Source organism: Haematobia irritans, chromosome 3 (assembly GCF_050003625.1).
Source record: "Haematobia irritans isolate KBUSLIRL chromosome 3, ASM5000362v1, whole genome shotgun sequence".
Classification (NCBI taxonomy): Eukaryota; Metazoa; Arthropoda; class Insecta; order Diptera; family Muscidae; genus Haematobia; species Haematobia irritans.
In genome coordinates, this window is record NC_134399.1 from 125,226,376 (window position 1) to 125,250,950 (window position 24,575).

Here is a 24,575-nt window from a genome sequence, read left to right on the forward strand (position 1 = left end):
CAGTTTATGATGCAGTCTAAAAACTGATGTGCGTGGTATTTTGGTTCTGGAATATGTAATCAAGATACTCAAGTCATCTTTGAACAATTCTCCAGCTATGAATGCGCGAGTTTGTTTGAGATGCATTTGCTATGCAGTGTCATTTGGAGAGCTGCAAACACCATAAACATATGATTTTGACATCTTAAAATTTTGTCGAAATAAAAAAATTGTAATCATATGGGCCTATGATTTAACCTTCTTGTTCAGCCATGACAACAACACTACACATACACAAAATGTCAACTTAAGTGACCTGCCATTTTAGTTTGACTTTCTAAATATCATGGGGTGTACACACGTTTGCTCGTGACTTTACCTTTAATTAATATGCCTTGGGTTTGTCCCAAATACATACATTTAAATATCACTCGATTTGGACAGAATTTGATAGACTTTTACAAAATCTATAGACTCAAAATTTAAGTTGGCTGATGCACTATGGTGGAACACAATTTTAGTAAAAAAAAAACATGGGAAACATTTAAATCCGAAGCAATTTTAAGGAAACTTCGCAAAAGTTTATTTATGATTTATCGCTCGATATATATATGTATTTGTAGTTAAGGAAAATTACAGTCAGTTTTACAACTTTTCGACTAAGCAGAGGCGATTTTACAAGGAAAATGTTGGTATTTTGACCATTTTTGTCGAAATCAGAAAAACATATATATGGGAGCTATATCTAAATCTGAACCGATTCCAAGCAAATTTGGCACGCACAGCTACAATGCTAATTATACTCCATGTGCAAAATTTCAACTAAATCGGAGTAAAAAATTGGCCTCTGTGGTCATATGAGTGTAAATCGGGCGAAAGCTAAATATGGGAGCTATATCTAAATCTGAACCGATTTCAATCAAATTGAGTACAATTAACTACACTACTAATTGTGCTCCTAGTGCAAAATTTCAACCAAATTGGGCCAAAACTCTGGCTTCTAGGAACATATTAGTCCATATCGGGCGAAAGATATATATGGGAGCTATATCTAAATCTGAACCGATTTCAATCAAATTTGGCACACATGACTCTACTACTAATTGTGAGCATTATTGCCATGTGTCTATCTCGTCTCCTTCTGGGTGTTACAAATATATGCACTAACTTATAATACCCTGTTCCACAGTGTGGCGCAGTGTATAAATAGGACAAAAATTTCTATAGAAATAACATTTTGACAAAATTTTCTATAGAAATAAAATGTTAACAAAATTTTCTATAGAAATAAAATTTTGACAAAATTTTCTATAGAAATAAAATTTTGACAAAATTTTCTATAGAAATAAAATTTTGACAAAATTTTCTATAGAAATAAAATGTTGACATTTTCTGTAGAAATAAAATTTTGACAAAATTTTCTATAGAAATAAAATTTTCACAAAATTTTCTATAGAAATAAAATTTTGACAAAATTTTCTATAGAAATAAAATTTGGACAAAATTTTCTAATACGATTTTTTATAAGATTATAAGATTTTTTGTTTGGTAGTTTCTTGGTAATATTCTCTCCAAATTTTGGTAGATTATTATTTATGGCTCGAGTGGCAACCGTGCTCCGGAGTCGAGGTTAATGATAAATGCTGGAGTAGGAGACTAGCAAAAATGGCTCGACAAAACATTCCTTGTTCTAAGGGCAGCTTTCTGACAGTCTACACAGGCATTACATCAGGCAAGAGACTTGAGGACCTTGTCTATACCGCTTAACTTATCGTCTAGTAGCTCTTCCCGGCATCAGCTGTAGCAAGGCGTCACCTGCACGACATGAAGCTCTCTAAATTCCGTCTACGACAGGGACCGGTGGTCCCACATATTGAGACAAAACACAGGGATTTTTTTCAGATCTTCAGCCATTTCGATTGGAATTTCTTTAATTTTGAGCTATCCTCAGCCAACAATTAATCTCATAGATAAGGGACAACGTAACAATATTGAACCTAACCTAATTGAAAAATGGATAATGGAAAACTTTGCGATATACTGAATCGGTAAGTTTGACTTTGGATAACATTATCTCTGCTCTTTTCTCAACGTTAATATTGGGCAAATAATCTTTCTTTTTTTAATTTACTATAAATTCTGATTATAATCATTACAACGATGGAATGACGGACAAAGCTTTAACAGAATATTAAAAGTAATTATTTCTTTGCCTCTAAATGAAATTATTATGGTTAAAAAACAATTAGTTTTTATTTTAAAATCGAATATTTTTATTATTATTAATATTATTATTATATAGTAGTAATATTGAAGCAATCTAAAGACAAATTAAAACTCCATATAAAACAAACCGAACTAATTCATTTTTTGTATTGTTAAAATTCATTGAGATACAAATTGTTCAATACATTTTCCCAATTCGTTAGCGATTGGATACAAAACTAAATAGACTGACGAACAGCTGTAGAATATTGAAGAATATTGAAATGGCTTCAATAATGCATCGTCATAAACTCATGTAATTAGTTACAAATAGTGAATGGTGATAGCAATTTAATATATAATAGTACAAAACAAAATATAAATTCACACATTAAGATAATATGTAATCTTAGTTTTTTGTTTGTTTATTCTTTACTTTTAGTTTATACGTTTTTGTTTTAATGTTATCAGCGTGTTTGATTTCCCCCCGATACATTTACTTTTCTTCACACCATTCATTCTCCTTGCGTACCTGTTCCTCTTCAGCTGGGGTAAAATCATTTTTAATATTAAATGTTTTGCGAATCTCTTCGGGTGTTTTGCCCTTAATCATGTTGGCTACCGTTTTGCAGGTGACATCAAGTAGGCCTTTGATATCCAAATAATTTGCAGCTAAAATCAATTCGAATAGTGTACCCTGATCGACCTTAAGGAAATCGGCATCCCATGAGGATATATCATCTGTGCGTTTTTCTTTATTCTCATCATCCTCCGGTGGTTGGGGATCGTCCTTGTGATAATTGGCCCAATGTAAAACTTTACGCAATATGGCCGAATTTACATTGGGTAGAGGCACTACGGCATTATCTCCATCTTCCATGCCACAATCTTCCAACATGGTTTTGATAGTGCCAGAACATTTGGCGATTTGTACATCAGTGTCGAAGATTTCTTCATCGGCGGATTGTAACTTTATGTTGGGCATTTTGGATTAGCGATGATAACACTAAGGGCTCGATTTGGGAATAATTCTGAAAAGAAAGCAAGCAAACACCATATTTACTAATTTTCTATGTTTTATACAGTAAGCCATTTAGAAATAATTAAAGTTGACCGCATGGATCAAGCGTTATCGAATTTAAATATCATAACTTTTGAGGGATTTTATTTAAGAGAATGCTATCCAGTATGTGTAATACGTATGTGAATCCTTTTATTGGGCAAACTAGTGTTACAATCTGCCAACTTACAGCTTTATCGTAAAGCTGCGTCTGATCAAATTTTTTTTTTGGATTTTCGACATTGTCACCGAAGTGTGACTGTGTTAGTATTGAATCTGTACAACAAAAACACTTGTTTGTCCTGAGCCATATGATGGTTTTGTTCTATCCTCTTACACTTCAAGATTGAAGTTGATTAGATTGCCTACTTTAGATATCCGACGGGATATTGGGCTCTGATGATTTTTAGGATTAGTTGCGTCGTTTCACCCCCCTGCCACGACTCCATAAAGGTCCGGAATATGATGCGTATGCTATCCCTAAGTCAGGTGGATGTGGCCCTCGCGGTTGGAAGGGGAGGAAAAGTGAATTGGTTTATGCTTGGCAATCCTATGCCTCTTGTATTACATAGGCAGTTCCATCTTTTAAGGATTTATGCCCAGACCAATTTTACTAAGGCATTAAGTAAAAATTAATTTTTCCAGTTTTAGAAAAAAAAATCTCGCTATATAAAGCATGCATAGTCAGCTATGGTACACTAAAAAAGATCCAAGATAACGTTTCGTATTCTACTACGGCACGAACAAACTAGAAATGACCACGAATTGAAATCTTCCAAACATTTTCTAGAAGCATAAACACTCGATTCCATAGTAATAAAGAAATAATAATAAAATGGACATGACATTCAGCGATGTCTAGAAACATTTTAAGTAGTCTGTGTTTACCAATCTCAAAAACAGACAAGCTCCCAATCTCACCTTTGATTGGAACAAAACCACAAAAAAACTGAAATAATCTCCTTTCGAAGGCCAGCTTCCAAACTTTTCAAGGTTTTTGAAGTAGAATAAAATTTATATGGATTCTACATCTTTTTAAATAAGTCTAAAAACAAATAAATAAGTCACTAAACTGCTGCCAATCATAAAAAGCATGCTTATTGTTTTATGCATTGTCTTGGTGGTGCTCCTAGTCCGTCCACATAGCCTTTGTATTTGTTTCATATATTTTTAACCTTTTGTTCGCACGGCGAATTCGTTTTTTTCCCAGGTCCATACAATTAATAATATTTTCGATTATGCCATATTTATTGGAATACTTACATTTATAACGAAAATCGCAAATTACTGAGCGTATATTGCGGTTGATTGAATATCCAATTTATAATATTTCTATATAAAATGAATCACAGCAAAACGTATTTGTCTGACTGAACAATTTGGCTTTGCAAAACCGAACAATGATGGGGAAATACTGGTAAAATAATTTCTCGGCGATAATTGAACTTCAATGTTGCCACTCTACCGGAATATTCGTAAACAACAAAAGTCTAATGCGCTTTATGCGCTTTATGAGCTTTACAGACTATAAGTTATTCCGGACGGAATGTCGGTGTTTGTAAAGAATCTTACAGTGTGTCGGATCGATACGACTTGTCGGCGATGACTAAATAATCGGTAAATGTGTTATCGTCCCATAAACATGCATCAGTATCGATTATGCCTTCGGACTTAACTGATAATGTGCACAATATATGGGATATGTTCGACACGAGCACTGTCGTCCGGAATAACTGATAGTCTGTAAAGCGCATTACAGACTATCAGTTATTCCGGACGACAGTGCTCGTGTCGAACATATCCCATATAAAGGGTGATTTGTTAAGAGCTTGATAACTTTTTTTTAAAAAAAAACGCATAAAATTTGCAAAATCTCATCGGTTCTTTATTTGAAACGTTAGATTGGTCCATGACATTTACTTTTTGAAGATAATTTCATTTAAATGTTGACCGCGGCTGCGTCTTAGGTGGTCCATTCGGAAAGTCCAATTTTGGGCAACTTTTTCGAGCATTTCGGCCGGAATAGCCCGAATTTCTTCGGAAATGTTGTCTTCCAAAGCTGGAATAGTTGCTGGCTTATTTCTGTAGACTTTAGACTTGACGTAGCCCCACAAAAAATAGTCTAAAGGCGTCAAATCGCATGATCTTGGTGGCCAACTTACCGGTCCATTTCTTGAGATGAATTGTTCTCCGAAGTTTTCCCTCAAAATGGCCATAGAATCGCGAGCTGTGTGGCATGTAGCGCCATCTTGTTGAAACCACATGTCAACCAAGTTCAGTTCTTCCATTTTTGGCAACAAAAAGTTTGTTAGCATCGAACGATAGCGATCGCCATTCACTGTAACGTTGCGTCCAACAGCATCTTTGAAAAAATACGGTCCAATGATTCCACCAGCGTACAAACCACACCAAACAGTGCATTTTTCGGGATGCATGGGCAGTTCTTGAACGGCTTCTGGTTGCTCTTCACTCCAAATGCGGCAATTTTGCTTATTTACGTAGCCATTCAACCAGAAATGAGCCTCATCGCTGAACAAAATTTGTCGATAAAAAAGCGGATTTTCTGCCAACTTTTCTAGGGCCCATTCACTGAAAATTCGACGTTGTGGCTCGTTAGTAAGTCTATTCATGATGAAATGTCAAAGCATACTGAGCATCTTTCTCTTTGACACCATGTCTGAAATCCCACGTGATCTGTCAAATACTAATGCATGAAAATCCTAACCTCAAAAGAATCACCCTTTATTGTGCACAATATAAGGTAAGTCCGAAGGCATAATCGATACTGCTGCATGTTTATGGGATCGATAACACATTTACCGATTATTTAGTCATCGCCGACAAATCGTATCGATCCGACACACTGTTCGATTCTTTACGAACACCGACATTCCGTCCAGAATAACTGATAGTCTGTAAAGCGCATTATGCGCTTTATAACTGATTATAACTGAATAATGCGCTTTACAGACTGTCAGTTATTCCGGACGACAGTGCTCGTGTCGAACATATCTCATATATTGTGCATATTATAAGTTAAGTCCGAAGGCATAATCGATACTGCTGCATGTTTATGGGATCGATAACACATTTACCGATTATTTAGTCATCGCCGACAAGTTGTATCGATCCGACACACTGTAAGATTCTTTACAAACACCAACATTCCGTCCGGAATAACTGATAGTCTGTAAAGCGCATTACAGACTATCAGTTATTTCGGACGATAGTGCTCGTGTCGAACATATCCCATATATTGTGCACAATATAAGTTAAGCTGCAAGCAACAAATGTTTTAACGTCAAAAGCAAAGCAGCCTATTGAAGCCGAAAAAGTTAAAATTTATTTAACTTATTTTTACGCTTTGGCGCCAAACTTATATTTATTGTGCGCATACATATAATTATGACCGTTTCAACTTTTTTCGAAGCAAAGAAAAAAGCGAAGAATTAAGCTGCGTGTTCATTTTTGTCCGTGTTAAGGCCGGTACTATGTTCATTCTTGCGAAAATTTTTTATGGAAACCATTATTTCGCACATAGAAAGCGGCGTTTTTTTAGGTAGCTTGGAGCGCTATTTTACAGGGAGCGATATTGGATTAAGTTGGTGGTTGTTGCTTGTTTTTACAAAATAACATTTTATTTTTCCTTGGGCAATTGATCTGCTATTCCTTTGATCCTTTGTATAGTTTCGGAACAATAATATGGTCCGTGTTTGATTTATAAACCCGCACAAATAGTTTTTAATAAATAAATTATTTCTTAATTCACATTGCAAATGGCGCCGTGCTATAAACGTCAGTTTTTCAACACGAAAAAACAAAGTATCACAAATGGAAAAAATTTCGCAAATTTTTCGCATTTTTTGGTTTTAGCTGAGTACTATGTTCAGTTTTCAAGCTGAAAACCAGCTTATTTTCACGGTTACTTTTTTTAATCAATTAATTTCGAAATATTAAATTGTTCGCAATCAATACATTGGACCTTTTCCATCCATAATTTGAAGAGACTTGATAAAACTGTTATCGTTTTCATATATATTTTTGCACTTTTAATTTAGTGTTTTGGTGAAAAACTCGAACATAGTACTCACCTTTTGTATGGAGTTTCAACGCGAAAACCGAACAGAGTACCGGCCTTTAGTGTGTAAATATAACCATAGCGATAGGCGGTAGGCGAAACATTTTTGCCGCAACGGCAAATACAATAAGCTTGACGGCGAATAATTCCCTTTTTCACGTTTCCTAGCGTTTTTGTTGTCAATACAGCATGCTTTGACAATATTAAACAATGAAGTTGAATAAAAACATACAATGGCTTGTTATTTGTTGAGTTATTTCAAGAAAAAATAATCTACACGCGTGTCGCTAAATTAAAACTTATTCTAACTCCTTGGCGAAAACTGGTATAGTGTTGCCATCGCTTATCAATTTTTTTTTTTAACTCACCACTGGGAATTGCTGTTGCCTGGACACGTGTAGATTATTTTTTCTTGAAATAACTCAACAAATAACAAGCCATTGTATGTTTTTATTCAACTTCATTGTTTAATATTGTCAAAGCGTGCTGTATTGACAACAAAAACGCTAGGAAACGTGAAAAAGGGAATTATTCGCCGTCAAGCTTATTGTATTAGCCGTTGCGGCAAAAATGTTTCGCCTACCGCCTATCGCTATGGTTATATTTACACACTAACTTCTATTGTGGCCAATATCTGGGATATGTTCGACACGAGTACTGTCGTCCGGATAAACTTATAGTCTGGACGGCGCATAAATATATCGATCCAATAAACCAAAGATTATAGATTTGAGGAAGATAGGAAATTGGCTTGCGTCATACCAAATGTTGCATTTACCAGATTAGTTTAATACATGTTTGTAATCTTTTAGTTGTTTTTCGTTTTTATTTTTTAAATGAAAAATGTAATTTTCTTAATGAAACAATTTTAAATTTTAGGCAACAACAAAAAAAAATTACATTTTCCTCTTTATGGAAATTTATTTCGTGCTCTTAATTTCTTTTTATTTGCATTTTATCGTATACGTATTGTATACGCGATTGGTTCGAGTATTAAACTAATGTGGTAAATGGTTTGATGTGCTCAGTAGCCAATCTCCCATCTTCTGTAATCTAAAGGGTGATTCTTTTGAGGTTAGGATTTTCATGCATTAGTATTTGACAGATCACGTGGGATTTCAGACATGGTGTCAAAGAGAAAGATGCTCAGTATGCTTTGACATTTCATCATGAATAGACTTACTAACGAGCAACGCTTGCAAATCATTGAATTTTATTACCAAAATCAGTGGCAGAAAATCCGCTTTTTTATCGACAAATTTTGTTCAGCGATGAGGCTCATTTCTGGTTGAATGGCTACGTAAATAAGCAAAATTGCCGCATTTGGAGTGAAGAGCAACCAGAAGCCGTTCAAGAACTGCCCATGCATCCCGAAAAATGCACTGTTTGGTGTGGTTTGTACGCTGGTGGAATCATTGGACCGTATTTTTTCAAAGATGCTGTTGGACGCAACGTTACGGTGAATGGCGATCGCTATCGTTCGATGCTAACAAACTTTTTGTTGTCAAAAATGGAAGAACTGAACTTGGTTGACATGTGGTTTCAACAAGATGGCGCTACATGCCACACAGCTCGCGATTCTATGGCCATTTTGAGGGAAAACTTCGGAGAACAATTCATCTCAAGAAATGGACCGGTAAGTTGGCCACCAAGATCATGCGATTTGACGCCTTTAGACTATTTTTTGTGGGGCTACGTCAAGTCTAAAGTCTACAGAAATAAGCCAGCAACTATTCCAGCTTTGGAAGACAACATTTCCGAAGAAATTCGGGCTATTCCGGCCGAAATGCTCGAAAAAGTTGCCCAAAATTGGACTTTCCGAATGGACCACCTAAGACGCAGCCGCGGTCAACATTTAAATGAACTTATCTTCAAAAGTAAATGTCATGGACCAATCTAATGTTTCAAATAAAGAACCGATGAGATTTTGCAAATTTTATGCGTTTTTTTTTAAAAAAAGTTATCAAGCTCTTAACAAATCACCCTTTATAATCTTTGCAATAAACAAGCAGCAATATCGATTATGCCTTCGAGCATATCTTATAGTGTATAGTCTAGATGGCGCATTATGCTGGTGTTATTTATAAAATCCCACAAAGTTTGAAAAAATATGCATCTGGAGGGCTCAGTTTTTCACCTATGGCATCCCTTAATTTTTAATTGACATTTCGTACATTTTCTTAACCTAAATATTTGAAATTTTCATAATGATTGAAGCCGAAAGCGTACGGAAAGATTTAGAGAATGTATTTCGAAAGAACAAACAAAATTTAGCAGTCGAACTCCTGGATAACGTTCAGAATTTTGTATTCTGTGAATGTTGTAACAAAACACGGATAAAACTAACTGAAGAGCGAATTGTTTGGTTTGTACTGAAAGCTTCTAATTGAATAGAAAATTAATCTTAAATTTATGTGCAGGTTTCGACGAATGACACGTTTCTATCAAATAATTATTATAATGCTCGGTTTCATATTGATGTTAGTTTTATATATATTTTGGTTGACCTACCAATTAAATCGTGCAAATGTTTTTGGATCTTGCGTCAGTCCATTTTTTTGGGTAAATAATAATTGTCCTGTTGCTTTTTGAATATTGTAAATTTTATGAAGTCTACCTAATATATATTTTATAAAGTCTAACGAATATATATTTTCTTAAAAAAAGTTGATAACTTCTTTATAGGTCCTGTTAGAGTAATTTTCGAAAATCATGCAATTGAAATTTATATTACCCCCAGTTCTGGTTTACGAATTTGCAAAACGCAAAATTTTGTATTGCCAAAAACTAGTAAAGCTACCTACTAGGGCTGTCATTCGGGATCGATTTCTATAAATCCCGGGATTTTTTCGGGATCCCGAAATTTTCGGGATTCTTTAAATATTTTAAGTAATAACAATCTACAGCGCCAGAAAATTTATTAAATCAATCTACAGCATCAAAAAAATTATAAGTTTAATTCAATGTTATTAACAAAACACAACAAAAGAACATAAGAGTAAATTAAAAAACAATTTCAAATTGCTATCATATGCGCTTTACAAAATATCAGTTATACCGGACGACAGTGCTCGTGTCGAACACATCACATATATTGTGCACATTATAAGTTAAGTTCGAAGGCATAATCGATACTGCTGCATGTTTATGGGATCGATAAAACATTTACCGATTATTTAGTCATCGCCGACAAGTCGTATCGATCCGACACACTGTAAAGCGGACCTTAGACGGTCGGATAAACACTACGACAGAGGTTCGCCTATTTGTTGTGTGTTCGTTCAAGTTTTACCCTCACACTGCACGAACAATTATGATAACAACATGAAGAAATAAGAATAAGCATAAACACAAACAATGAAGATGGACGAAAAGTTAGGTGTAAAGCCATTTTTTTAGTAAAAACGGAAGAAACAATAAAAATTCCAAGCTGAATTAGCGATCCCTCATTAATTTCATTGCAGAAATGCTTGTTTTAATTATGAAAATAAATTTGTTTTTGCTAATGTTTTGCGAACATCCCCTTACACGTGAAGATTTGTGCCTCCCAACCGGAAAAAATCAAAATTGTTTTGATTTTCTCTGAAGCGCCCCCAAATTCAAAAAATGTTGGCAGGGTATTTATGCTAACGAAATTTTCGGTAGCGTTCAATTTCGTAAACTGGTACGCACCTCTAATGAAAATAACAGGGTTGTCAAAAGCATATTTTGGCAGCAAACATTTAATTTATTACAATCATTGTGTGCGTAAAAGTTTTAAAAGGTCTGTAAATAATAAACAATTTATTTGAGGAATATTTGGAACATATATTAACAATTTTTAAAAGCGATTAGCTAGTTTAAAATTTGTGTACACAGCCCTGTTTTTTTTGTTGTAGACTTAAATAAATTTTTGCTACCGAAAATTTCGCTAGAGGTGCATACCGGCATTGAGTTACAAAACTGTTGTTTTCAAAGAAAAAATTCAACTCTTCAATCAAGTGACGCATGGTATGTAACTCAACCTTTATTTTTCGGGATCCTGAAAAATCCCGGGATTCAAAATAAAAAATCCCGGGTGACATCCCTATTACCTACGCATAGTATTTCGGTACATGGTGAAGCGGATGGTTAAATCTACCTTCAGAATTCGAAAATTGTACACGCGACACGATATTCTTTTTGATTATGAAGCGTAAACCTTAGGTTACACATATCACTAATCGCCACATAAATATCCGGCGATTTTATACAACTCTGTGAATAAATTCTGGGTATTCGACTACAATACTCGAGTACTCTCCATTTCTATTCTTTTGCAAAAAAACTGAAATAATGTGTGTGCAGGGCAATTGTCAGATGAAAAAATTAATTTCGGAACTAAAATTACATTAAATTTGTTAAATTTATTTGGAGAATAGCTTTATCTAAATCAGTGTGAAGTAAAGAAACAACAAAATGGTTGTCTGAGGAACGATTGGTAAAGAATGCTCGAAGAAAGCCTATACGTGAAAAAGAAAAAAATTAACTCAGCTTCTTGCACGCCTCTGACGACACAAGTCAAAGAGGAAAACCAGACGTATCGACAGACGGACAGACAGACAAGCATATTAAACGTCGTCGCCGTGCGCAGCATTTGTTCATCGCCGCGAAACTGACGCCGTTGTCAGTTACTGAAGAGAATTCGCCCAGAAAAGCAGAATATATTTTTTTGGTATCGACTTCTCGACAGACGATTTTTAAAGCCAACTATTAGCTGGTTTCTTTGTGTGTGAGAAACAATAAACCTCGTTCAACCTTATAATAGAAATTGAAAGAAAAAATGTAAATCTCAAGATGAAGTCAAAATTATTAATCTAATCATAATTTTAATCGAGAACATGAGCAGAAACAAAACTACGAAAATTAAAGAAATGTATACCTGAAAGTTGAAAAAAGTGCATCCGCGAAGCGCATTAAAAGTAGCAAGCAATTACACGGAGTGTGTATGTGTAAAAGAGAGAGAGCATCCTCATCAACCATTATTGTTAACAACGGTGTAATATATTTGTTAAAGGAGCTGTTGGGAATTGTCCATTTAAAGGTAAATTCTCAATAAATAAATACATCTTTGAACTAAGCTTTGAGGAAAATTGTGGAACGGCGCCGCCATTTTCATATGTACTTGATAATGAGTATATATGTTCTTTTTCTTCGTTTAGTCGTGTTTTTCTGGATGCGACGAATTCGCCTAAATTTAAAGAATCCATACAAAATGTCTGGGGTGCGATTAAACTATGTGCGAGAAAGGGATAGCTTGAGTGATGATTTTCGTTTGGATCTGTGCGTGTGTGTGTGTGTGCGTGAAAATATGTTGGTGATGTTGTGTGTTCGTTAAAATTTTGTTGATTTTTAGGGTTTTCCTTTGTTCACATGTTTCTTCATCTCTTATGTCATGGTTGCCACATCTTTTAAAGTTTCATACCCGTATGGATTTTCAAATATTCCCAACGCGTTATGAATTTGTGTATGATGCTCATGTTGAAAAACAAAAAAGATAAAATAAAAACAGTGCAAATTAACGACATAAACCTACTATAGAATAAATTGTCCTGTTGGTCATATTTTTGGCCAGGTCATACTTAGATATTTCGATTTTGACTATAAAATGCAATGTACCAATTTAAGGCCAGTATTATTTCATTTCATTTCATTTCATTTATTGAATGGTATTTCCAGTACAACAAGATTACATCTTATAAATTATAGTACTGGAGTAACATGGTTAGATTATTACAGTATTGTTATTATTATTAGTATATTATGTTGGCATTATCGCTAAATTAGCAATTTTTTTCACGATTACTTTTCTTTAATAATTAATTTCGCAGAAAATAAAAATTTTAAAATTATGCATTGGATCATTCCCCATCAAGTTATAATAAAATTTGCAATAAGAAGGTATATTTTATTCTGTTTTTGCTTATTTATTTATGATTTTTGTGGCTTAAATCGAACTTAGTACCCACCTTTAGTCGGAGATGTATATTTCGGTGTTAATGGGCATTATCGCGCTAAATTTCCATTTTTTCACGATTAATTTTCTTTAATAATTAATTTTACAGAAAATAAAATATTTAAATTTATGCATTGGATCATTCCCCATCAAGTTATAATAATTTATTCTGTTTTAGCTGATTAATTTTTGATTTTAGCGGCTTAACCCGAACTTAGTACCCACCTTTAGTCCGAGATGTATATTTCGGTGTTAATGTGTGTATTATTTTCGACTCTTCAAAATTTTGACTCCTTATAAGCAATATGGCATTCATATTAAAGCTAGTTGCGAGTACATTGCGAATTACATAAAAAAATCTGAAAAAATCGTTTAAAAAAAGAGATTTTCTCAAATTCACACGTAAATCTTTTGGTTCGCTTTAACTCATTTTGGATCCTCTCCATAGCAAAAAATGTGAAAATCTGACCCAAGGCGGGCCACGAGTTTTGCTGGATATTCGCTTTAGCCCAGTGGTCGATATCTCAAAAGTCTAATTTAATAGAAATGCAGCCATAGTTGCATAGTTTCATTTGCATTATGTACTCACATTTTCCCTTCTCTAATACACTTCCCCTGTCCCCCAAAAATTGTTTTAACATCTTGTGATAACGCAGATTTGTTTCAATATTTTTTTAATTGAGAAGTTTCGATCGGATTTCTGAAACCCCTTTATCGCCTTGCATAAACCTGTTATACCGAATATTTTATAATGCACCAGTAGAAAAAGAACTCACACGCTAATAAAGGGTGATTTGTTAAGAGCTTGATAACTTTTTTTTTTAAAAAAACGCATAAAATTTGCAAAATCTCATCGGTTCTTTATTTGAAACGTTAGATTGGTCCATGACATTTACTTTATGAATTTGTGTATGATGCTCATGTTGAAAAACAAAAAAGATAAAATAAAAACAGTGCAAATTAACGACATAAACCTACTATAGAATAAATTGTCCTGTTGGTCATATTTTTGGCCAGGTCATACTTAGATATTTCGATTTTGACTATAAAATGCAATGTACCAATTTAAGGCCAGTATTATTTCATTTCATTTCATTTATTGAATGGTATTTCCAGTACAACAAGATTACATCTTATAAATTATAGTACTGGAGTAACATGGTTAGATTATTACAGTATTGTTATTATTATTAGTATATTATGTTGGCATTATCGCTAAATTAGCAATTTTTTCACGATTACTTTTCTTTAATAATTAATTTCGCAGAAATAAAAATTTTAAAATTATGCATTGGATCATTCCCCATCAAGTTATAATAAAATTTGCAATAAGAAGGTATATTTTATTCTGTTTTTGCTGATTTATTTATGATTTTAGTGGCTTAACTCGAACTTAGTACCCACCTTTAGTCGGAGATGTATATTTCGGTGTTAATGGGCATTATCGCGCTAAATTTCCATTTTTTCACGATTACTTTTCTTTAATAATTAATTTTACAGAAAATAAAAAATTTAAATTTATGCATTGGATCATTCCCCATCAAGTTATAATAACATTTGCAAAAAGAGGAAATATTTTATTCTGTTTTAGCTGATTAATTTTTGATTTTAGCGGCTTAACTCGAACTTAGTACCCACCTTTAGTCCGAGATGTATATTTCGGTGTTAATGTGTGTATTATTTTCGACTCTTCAAAACTTTGACCCCTTATAAGCAATATGGCATTCATATTAAAGCTAGTTGCGAGTACATTGCGAATTACATAAAAAAATCTAAAAAAATCGTTTAAAAAAAGAGATTTTCTCAAATTCACACGTAAATCTTTTGGTTCGCTTTAACTCATTTTGGATCCTCTCCATAGCAAAAAATGTGAAACTCTGACCCAAGGCGGGCCACGAGTTTTGCTGGATATTCGCTTTAGCCCAGTGGTCGATATCTCAAAAGTCTAATTTAATAGAAATGCAGCCATAGTTGCATAGTTCATTTGCATTATGTACTCACATTTTCCCTTCTCTAATACACTTCCCCTGTCCACAAAAATTGTTTTAACCAGCGTACGAAAACAAACAAAACAAAACGTTTCCAATTGTTTCGTTTCGTACAATCCACATGTCCAAAACGAAACAAAACGAAAACCTGACATAACGGCACTTGCCTTTCGTTTTGTATTGTTTTTGTTCGTGAGTGGAAACCAAACCTAAACTGAAAAGTACTGTGGTGCTTAGTAAAATATAGGAAACAAAACGGTACACATTAAATGCAAACGTTTCGCAAACGTTTGCTCATTCGTTAAGTCCTTACAAGAAGAAAAATCTTGAATTTTATTTTTATACCCCTCACCACTACTGTGGCATAGGGTATAATAAGTTTGTGCATTTGTATGTAACGCTTTGGTAACGATTGGTCTCAGAAAAGTCTGAAACCAATCGTTTAGTATACCGATCGTCTTAGAATGAAATTCTGAGTCGATTTAGCGATGTCCGTCTGTATATCCGTCCGTCTGACTGTATATGTAATTTTGTGTGCAAAGTACAGCTCGCAATTTAAGTCGGGTCGTTCTCAAATTTGGCACAGAATTTCACTTTGGCTCAAAAACAATCGCTATTGGTTTTGAAAAAAACAAAATCGGTTCATATTTAGATATAGCTGCCATATATATTTTTCACCGATGTGGTCATAATTGACGTACTTATCATCGTCTTTTCTTAAAATTTCGGACAGCCAATTGGTTTGCGGCTCTCGTAAAATATGCAAAATATCAGCTAAATCGATTCCGATTTAGATATAGCTCCCATATATATCTTTCGTCCGATTTGCACTTATGTAGCATCAAAAGCCAGAGTCTTGCCCTGATTTGCTTCAAATTTTACTCAGGGCGTACGGTTAATAGTTCCGATTTAGATATAGCTCCCATATATATCTTTCGCCCGATATGGACTTATATGGCCCCAGAAGCCAAAGTGTTATTCTAATTTGCTTGAACTAGGAATACAATTAGTAGTGTAGTCAAGTGTGGTAAATTTTACTTAAATCGGTTCAGATTTAGATATAACTCCCATATATCGAATTCGCCCAATTTGGATTAGTATGACTACAGAGGCAAAAGTTTTACTCTGATTTACGTGAAATTTTGCAGAGGGAGTAAAATTAACATTCTAACTACGCTTGCTAAGTTTTGTTTAAGTCGGTTCAGATTTTGATATATCTCCCGAATATAACTTTCGACCGGTTTAGACGTTTTACCCCTATTTACTTGAAACTTTGTATAGGGAGTAAAATTAAGGTTCTGGATATGCATGCTTATTTTGGTTGAAATCGGTTCAGATTTTGATGTAGCTCCCATACATGATGTTGATATAGCTCCCGTACATGTAACTTTTAAAGAATTTCTGTTCACATTCTTCTTCTGTTTACATTCTTATCAGGGTGCGTATTTTTAAGATGACGCTCCAAATTACCGGCATGCCCACATAAAGTTTTATGGCAGTCTTCATTGTTACATATAAATGTTTTATTTTGATTGTCATACTCAAATAGTTGTCGTAATATATCATTTTTTGGACGCGGCATGATCGTACGAAGACACGGAGTACACTGATTTCACGTATCGGTTATGTCCCGTTGTTGTCATCGTTTCGCTCAGCAAACGTTTGCAAACGTTTTATTGCCGTTTCGTTACCGAACGAAACAACAAAACGACACAAATCCAAAGAGCACTAAAGCAATCGTTCCGTTTCGTCTCTTTTGCTTTTGAAATGTTTGTTGTTTTGTTTGTGACTACGTACAAACCGATTGACGAAAATTGAAAAGTTTGCGACTTTAAATGATACGTACCTCAATCGTTTCGTTTGTTTTCGTACACTGGTTTTAACATCTTGTGATAACGCAGATTTGTTTCAATATTTTTTTAATTGAGAAGTTTCGATCGGATTTCTGAAACCCCTTTATCGCCTTGCATAAACCTGTTATACCGAATATTTTATAATGCACCAGTAGAAAAAGAACTCACACGCTAATATATATATCCCTACGAAAGATATTTGAAAATATGGAAATTTACCAAGAAAGCCCCAAAATGAGAAGTAATGGCAACCCTGCTCAAACGGTCGTACATTTAATTTCATATGCTGTTCGCCGTTCTCTTTGTGTGTTTTGAGTAGCGACTTGGTTCCCTTTTTATTATTGCAAATTAAAAGTCAGCTGAGTTTAAGCAATTTAAAGAAATATGGTTGTATTTAATTGAGTAAGAGTATAAGCGAAATATATGGTTATTTTGCTGTAATTAAACGCAATTGCAAGTGTGGCTTGCAATATATATGTGTGTGCTCCTTCGCTATCATTCTTTTCGCTTCGTTTTTTTTTTCTTCTCGAGTACACATCTAAGAAGAATGACTATGTAAGAAGTGTGTAAAGTCAATCAATAATTTTTTGGTATCTGTCTGCTTTGGTTCATAATGGAAAAAGAATTGATTGATGAGGGAAGCCACGGTCAATGAGGTGAATATATCATCGTGTAAAAGTGTTGAGTGTGTAAAGTGATTATTAAAGTGTGCTAAGTTTTTGTGTTCAAGCAAAGTGAGTTTCCTATCTTTCTTTGTTACCATAAGTAGACATTTTTTTCTTCTAAATACAACACCAAATAGTCTGTGGTATTTGCTATTATCTTGCCTCGAATCGTTTTTGTCTTTTTTTTTTTGTTCATTTCGATAAATACAGCCCTGCTCTACAGCTGGCTTTTGGATTCTGTGTGTATTTCCTTTGTGTGTATGTATATGCCTGATATCTGTCAAACTGTGAACAGCTGTTTGATATCATTGCTTGTTTTGAATGTTTATGGGGTATTTACACTAAGGTATTCGTTTTATATTTTTGAACTAATTGTTAGATTAACATATTTTAATTATATGAGGGTGTTTTGTAAAGCTAGGTATTTTTAATATACAGAAATATTAAAAAAAATTAATTTTTATTAATATATAAGCATATAATTTCTCTTTACAGATTGTTATACAGAATGGTTGTAGGTTCACATCACAGCCGCCGTAGTGAAACTGCAACAGCAAAATACGCCAATTCTACAGCGGCTGCTACTGCCACTGTCGGCACCAATTCAACTTCATTGAGTAGTGCATTAGTTACCGCTAATAAAGCCCACTCGATGTCTTCTAATGGTCATTTTACCACCCACCACCATCACAATAACAACCATCATAGCCACAATAACCACCATAACAATGGCAATAATGGCTATCATCTGCCACTTAGTGGTTTTAATGGTTCCACCCATAGCATTGTGTCACGTCTCTCCCAATCCACCGGGATGACACCCAAAGAGCTGTCGGAAAATGATGATTTAGCCACATCGCTTATTTTAGATCCACATTTGGGGTTTCAAACGCACAAAATGAATATACGATATCGTCCCTTAAAAGTGGATACAGCCCAGCTAAAGTCTATTGTGGATGAATTTATACAAACACAAAGCTATGAATTAGCAGTAAAGAAAATATTCAGTGGGCCATGGTTGCCACGAAGAAATAAAAATAAGGTGGCGATTAAGAAATTGCATGATCATGTAAGTATTCCTGCATATTCACGCATAAACCGGATATTAGAATCTCTGCATTGTTTTAAGCGCTTCATCGGGAAGCGAGCAAGGGCTATTTCCCGTTCCCCAAATTGCTAAAATTTTACAATTTTGTAACACGATTTTTGTTTATATTTACTTTTCAGATTATACGCTACCTGCGAGTATTCGATAAAGATAGCGGTTTTGTTATAGAAGCCTGTTACCGTTATTCCCTCGAAGGTCAGAAGGGAGCAAAGATTTGTGCCACCAAGCGTTGGCAGAAAAATGATAAAATCGAATGCCTAGTCGGCTGTATAGCTGAGCTATCGGAAGCCGAAGAGGCCGCTCTCTTACATACAGGCAAAAATGATTTTTCCGTAATGTACAGCTGTCGAAAGAATTGTGCCCAGCTGTGGCTGGGACCTGCAGCCTATATCAATCACGATTGTCGTGCTAATTGCAAATTCGTGGCTACGGGGCGTGATACCGCATGTGTTAAAGTATTGCGTGACATAGAGATTGGCGAGGAGATCACCTGTTTCTATGGCGAAGATTTTTTCGGCGATGGAAATTGTTATTGTGAATGCGAAACCTGTGAAAGAAGAGGCACTGGAGCATTTGCTGGTAAGAGTGGCAATGGTCAACTGGGTGTTGATTCAGCGCTAACATTAGGTTTGAATGGAGCCTGTGTAGTGGGAGATGCAAACGCTAGTGGAGGTTATCGTTTGCGGGAGACTGATAATCGCATAAATCGTATTAAGAGCAGGGCGAATTCAACCAATTCTACGAACACGGATCTCACAAATGGAGCTTTAGGTGATAACATTCTCCCAGCTGGTAATCTTGGGGCAATGGGCGTCACCATTAACAATAACAAAATTGGTATAACACAAGATACTGCTGCCTCCATTGACATAGCAAATAAAAGCACTGGTGTGGTTGTTACTCCCCTAACAATGGTGGAACTGCGACAGAAAGGTATGACAAAATATGATGCTGAAATGGTAATGGCAAATGCTATGCAGCATCATCCACACCATGCACAATTGCATCTACAGCAAATCCAGCAACAGCCTGCCAACACAGAAGATTCCGAAAATTCAACCACGCAACCAAGTAAACCTGCAGAAAGCACTCCACGTAGTAGCTATAGAGAAAATTTGAGAAAATCGGCCCGCGTTAATAGTACGAGTAGTACAATATCATCAGGTTCTACAGAAGATTTTGCTAGTTTAGCAAATACCAGCGTAACACGCGGAACTGCCTCGAAACCAGTCACAGCAGATGAGCCTAAAAATGGGGCGGCCAATACTACAAGGAGAAATTTACGCAGAGGTACTGCGGCAACTAAAGGAGGTATTGTACTGAATTCTGTAGCGACTAGATCATCACAAAGTTTACGGCACATCAATACAACTCCTAGTACTCGCCAAACTCGTTCATCAGCTTCGGCTACAATGAATAGCTCTTCGAATTCTGAGAATTCAGCAAATGAAGATAACGTTATATTGATATCCGAATCGGAACCTGAACAAACCGATGTTGATGCCCACACGTTGGTAACAAGTTCTCGCCAAGCTTTAGATAAAAAGCAGACATCTCATCTGGAGAAATCGGAAAAAGTTTTGGATAACAATGATTGTGGGGAACACCACTGCCAAGAAAAGATTTTGCATTCCCATGAAGCCCACTGTAGTACGCAAAAAGAGCATCAGCACTTGCCCGAGAAACGCTTGACGCGTAATGGAGCCGTACTGCATTCGGCAGTATCAACAAGTACACGTGTTCTGCGACATACACACCACTTGAATTCCACCATAAAAGCAACGACGTCGATGTCGTCGTCGTCTTCAGCCACAGAAGAAACTAAAACAGTTGTAAATGTTAGTTCTTCGAAAATGTCTACGACGACTTTAAATCTTAAGAGTACAACAAATAGTAGTGGTAGTAACATGCAACATCATTCTAATAGCCACAATAATAATCATCTTCATCATCATCATAATCATAACCATCATACACATAATCAGCACCATCATTCGCATTCTCATAGAAGTCATCATCCGCAACATTCAACAAATAGCAGTGAAACTGCAGAAGCCATAACAAATTTCGAACAAAATATTCCAAAGGGTGAGATTAGGAAGAAAAGAAGTAGTAGTTGTAGTAGTAGTACTAGTAGTATACAAAAGATCGGCATAGTCGATGATGAATGTGCGGCGAAGGCGAAGGTAATGGTTCAAGAGGAGTTCAAACATAATGACAACAGTAAAGTGAAAAGGCCTACTCAGAATAGTAGTCCCACTTATAAAAAGAATTTAATGGATTGTTTTGATGAAGTTGCCAAAGGCAATGGTGATCCTAATAGTGATTGGGATATGACAAAATGTCCTGCATCTAAAGAGCAGCAACATATTAACGAAGAGCTGCCAATACATCAGCGTTTGCGTCGTCATGTTGGTCGTGCTGCCAGTTATTTCCATGAAACTGTGATATCCGACAACAACAACAAACATCAAAACAAACAGCCATTGGCTGCTAGCTCCATATGTTTACGTAAACGTCAGCATGCCAATAATGAAGGGTCCACGGCAAATCACATGGCTGGGCCAACATCACTGATGCCCATGGCTAATGACCCTGTGGTTCCTCCTCCGATAGAGCCCTTGCTGAAAACACCCGAGCGAAGACTTAAACTAACCCTGCGCATGAAAAGATCACCCATATTGGATGAGGTCATTGAATCAGGTACAAGTTTAAGTGATGAGAGTAGCAGTGTTACGGGAGTATCTTCATGCAGTCGTTCATCATCCGAACCGGTGGAATATGAAATTCTACGTATGGAAGGTATTACGGAAAATGGTCTAGATTATGATGACCAAGAGCGGGCAACGCAACATAACAAACGAAAGAAACGTCATAAGTCGAAAGATCGCCATCATCATCATCGTAGACACCATCACAGACGCAATCTCTCAGCCATTGATGAGTTGGAACATCATATGGATAGTGCAGTAGAAGCCAAAGAAACCACACCACCACCACCGCCAGCCCAAAGTGCTCAAGCAACGTCTGTGTGTGGTACAAATACACAATTGACGCCACAAAAGAAACGCTTACGTTTGATATTTGGCAATGAGACCCATACTATAGACATTCCACCAACTTCTACAACAAATAACGATAGTAGTTTTATGGACGAGTCATTAAATGAAACGTCTACATCGAACAATACATCGGTCCTGCAAACTTCAACCTCAATGTCCTCCAACTCAATGGTGAATTTATCGTTGACTTCTTCCACGGAGGCAGCAGCTTCAGTATCACCACCACCAAATTCATCATCTGGTTCAAATTCTTCTTTTGCTTCTGCCTGCAGTGGTGGTGTGGTTGGTGGTGCCGGTGCTGGTATCGGCTGTGGTGTGGGGCCACAAAGTATTTTCTCATTGGATGAACCAATGAAAGAACCTTTAAATCTTTCATTGGGATCTTCACCCAAACATAAACTACAACAAACGGCATTGGGCTTTTCCAACTCAACGGGTATTAGTGGATTAGAAGCTTTATCAACTGTTGCAAGCATGATGACAACCACTTCATCGTCCATATTCCTTTCGCAGGCCATACCCAAGCATACCTTTGGTTCGTGCGCCCTAATAGCTCCCTCATTTGCCCGTAATCTGGTTAATAATAATGTAACCATTACCGCTGCCACTGCTGCCAATATGTCTCCTTTACGTTTGTTAAATAATAACAATAGTAGTTGTAGTAGTAATCATAACACCCATACTGCCTCATCATTACCTTTAAGCCTTACAGCTACGGTTACCGCCGCCACAAATACAAATGCAAGTGCATCATCAAGCAAAAAAAGTACTGATCTCTTAACTCCACATTGACCTTTAGTTACACAAAAGGAAACCATAATTGCATCATAGTGTTGTTGTATGTATATATAAATATTATGTTTAAAAACAAAAGTAAGAATAAATAAAAAAAAAAAAACTAAAAAAAAAACATATAAAAAATAGACAGACAAATAAATTAAAACAAACTAAAAATAAAACTTCCGGCCCTTTCAAAAAAAAAATAATAATAATAATTATATTTCTTGGAAATAAAATCTCTTAATTCACAAAATCAATAAAAGCGAATTGCATTATCCCCAAAAGCCCTATGGAATTTTGAAAAAAAAATTTAGGAAATTGTTTTGCGCTATACACCCCCACCCCACCCACACATGCATTATATTATTCGAAATGGATTTTGGCATAAAACTAAATTTAGTATCAATTTTTTTATTAATAAGATTAACAAAGTTAATTGTGTTTAAATACAATAACAATCAATTATTTTCATTGATTGTTGTGTTCTAAATGAATGGTTATCTAAGTAAGTTCTATAGTAAAATAGAAAACAAAAACTCGATTATACATAAACGTATTTTTTTTTATTTTATTTGATGTGTTCGATCATTTTCATAAACCATAAATTATTCGTTTTAATTTGATTAATGTTAATTTTAATTATCATTATTATTATTATTATTAATTACTTAATTGTGATCTATTTGGTTAATTTTATGATTATACATATTACATACGTATATATTATTGTGTAAGATTTCTTTTTGTAACTTTAAAAGGGTTATCATCTTTTACTTATAGCAATTGAGTAAAATGTAAAAAATACAAATAATCTTTTCATATTTAAAAAATAATTTATTCAATTACTTTGTTGTGTGTGATGTGCAAGGGTTTCTGATTTCAGATTTTTTCGATTTAATATTGCAATAATTTAATTTTCATAAATTGAGTTTGCCGAACGCTTTTATAAATAAAATGTAGGTTGATCGGGATTCGAACAAGAGTACAAACATTTATAGAAATAAAATTTTGCAAAAATTTTCTATAGAAATAAAATTTTGCAAAAATTTTTTATAGAAATAAAATTTTGCAAAAATTTTCTATAGATATAAAAATTTGGCACAATTTTCTATAGAAATAAAAATTTGGCAAAATTTTCTATAGAAATAAAATATTGCAAAAATTTTCTATAGGAATAAAATATTGCAAAAATTTTCTATAGAAATAAAATATTGCAAACATTTTCTATAGAAATAAAATATTGAAAAAAATTTCTATAGAAATAAAATTTTGCAAAAATTTTCTTAGAAATAAAATTTTGAAAGAATTTCCTATAGAAATAAAATTTTGCAAATATTTTATATAGAAATAAAATTTTGCAAAAATTTTATATAAAAATAAAATTTTGCAAAAATTTTCTATAGAAATAAAATTTTGCAAAAAATTTTTATAGAAATAAATTTTTGCAAAAATTTTCTATAGAAATAAAAATTTGACAAAATTTTCTATGGAAAAAAAATTGACAAAATTTTCTATAGAAATAAAAATTTGACAAAATTTTCTATAGAGATAAAATTTTGACAAAATTTTCTAGAGATAAAATTTTGACAAAATTTTCTATAGAGATAAAATTTTGACGAAATTTTCTATAGAGATAAAATTTTGACAAAATTTTCTATAGAGATAAAATTTTGACAAAATTTTCTATAGAGATAAAATTTTGACAAAATTTTCTATAGAGATAAAATTTTGACAAAATTTTCTATAAAAATAAAATTTTGCAAAAATTTTCTATAGAAATGAAATTTTGCAATAATTTTCTATAGAAATAAAATTTTGCAAAA

The 24,575-nt window shown here is 34.4% G+C and overlaps 2 protein-coding genes and 1 long non-coding RNA gene across 5 annotated transcripts; 2 read left to right on the top strand and 1 right to left on the bottom strand.

Annotated features, from left to right (window-relative positions):
• Window positions 1-2,567: 2,567 nt before the first annotated feature.
• Window positions 2,568-4,648, bottom strand: LOC142229019 (S-phase kinase-associated protein 1-like). Its single transcript, XM_075299550.1, has 2 exons — window positions 4,508-4,648; window positions 2,568-3,215 (listed from the first exon to the last, which is right to left on the bottom strand). The coding sequence occupies exon 2, from the start codon at window positions 3,167-3,169 to the stop codon at window positions 2,681-2,683; it is 489 nt and encodes a 162-aa protein (XP_075155665.1). The 5' UTR covers window positions 3,170-3,215; window positions 4,508-4,648; the 3' UTR covers window positions 2,568-2,680.
• A 4,820-nt stretch (window positions 4,649-9,468) lies between these two features.
• LOC142232257 (uncharacterized) lies at window positions 9,469-9,968 on the top strand. Its single transcript, XR_012721068.1, has 2 exons — window positions 9,469-9,687; window positions 9,743-9,968. It is a non-coding gene; the product is annotated as an uncharacterized LOC142232257 (long non-coding RNA).
• Window positions 9,969-11,617: 1,649 nt separating this feature from the next.
• On the top strand, window positions 11,618-22,844 carry Hmt4-20 (Histone methyltransferase 4-20). 3 transcript variants are annotated; one of them, XM_075302995.1, is made up of 3 exons: window positions 11,618-12,384; window positions 18,298-18,871; window positions 19,030-22,844. In XM_075302995.1, exons 2-3 carry the CDS (start codon window positions 18,311-18,313, stop codon window positions 22,762-22,764), a joined length of 4,296 nt encoding a protein of 1,431 aa, XP_075159110.1. In that variant the 5' UTR covers window positions 11,618-12,384; window positions 18,298-18,310; the 3' UTR covers window positions 22,765-22,844. The 3 variants fall into 3 exon arrangements, with proteins under 3 accessions (XP_075159110.1, XP_075159109.1, XP_075159111.1); XM_075302994.1 differs by lacking the exon at window positions 11,618-12,384 and adding an exon at window positions 17,646-17,793; XM_075302996.1 differs by lacking the exon at window positions 11,618-12,384 and adding an exon at window positions 17,851-17,871.
• The last annotated feature ends 1,731 nt before the right edge of the window (window positions 22,845-24,575 follow it).

What these genes read in the sequence shown, in the direction of transcription:
- LOC142229019 (XM_075299550.1), bottom strand. Translation starts at nt 3,169, where the DNA reads ATGCCCAACATAAAGTTACAATCCGCCGATGAAGAAATCTTCGACACT.
- Hmt4-20 (XM_075302994.1), top strand. An exon ending in TTAAGAAATTGCATGATCAT is followed by an intron (nt 18,872 to 19,029) that starts GTAAGTATTCCT and finishes TTTACTTTTCAG; the next exon opens with ATTATACGCTACCTGCGAGT.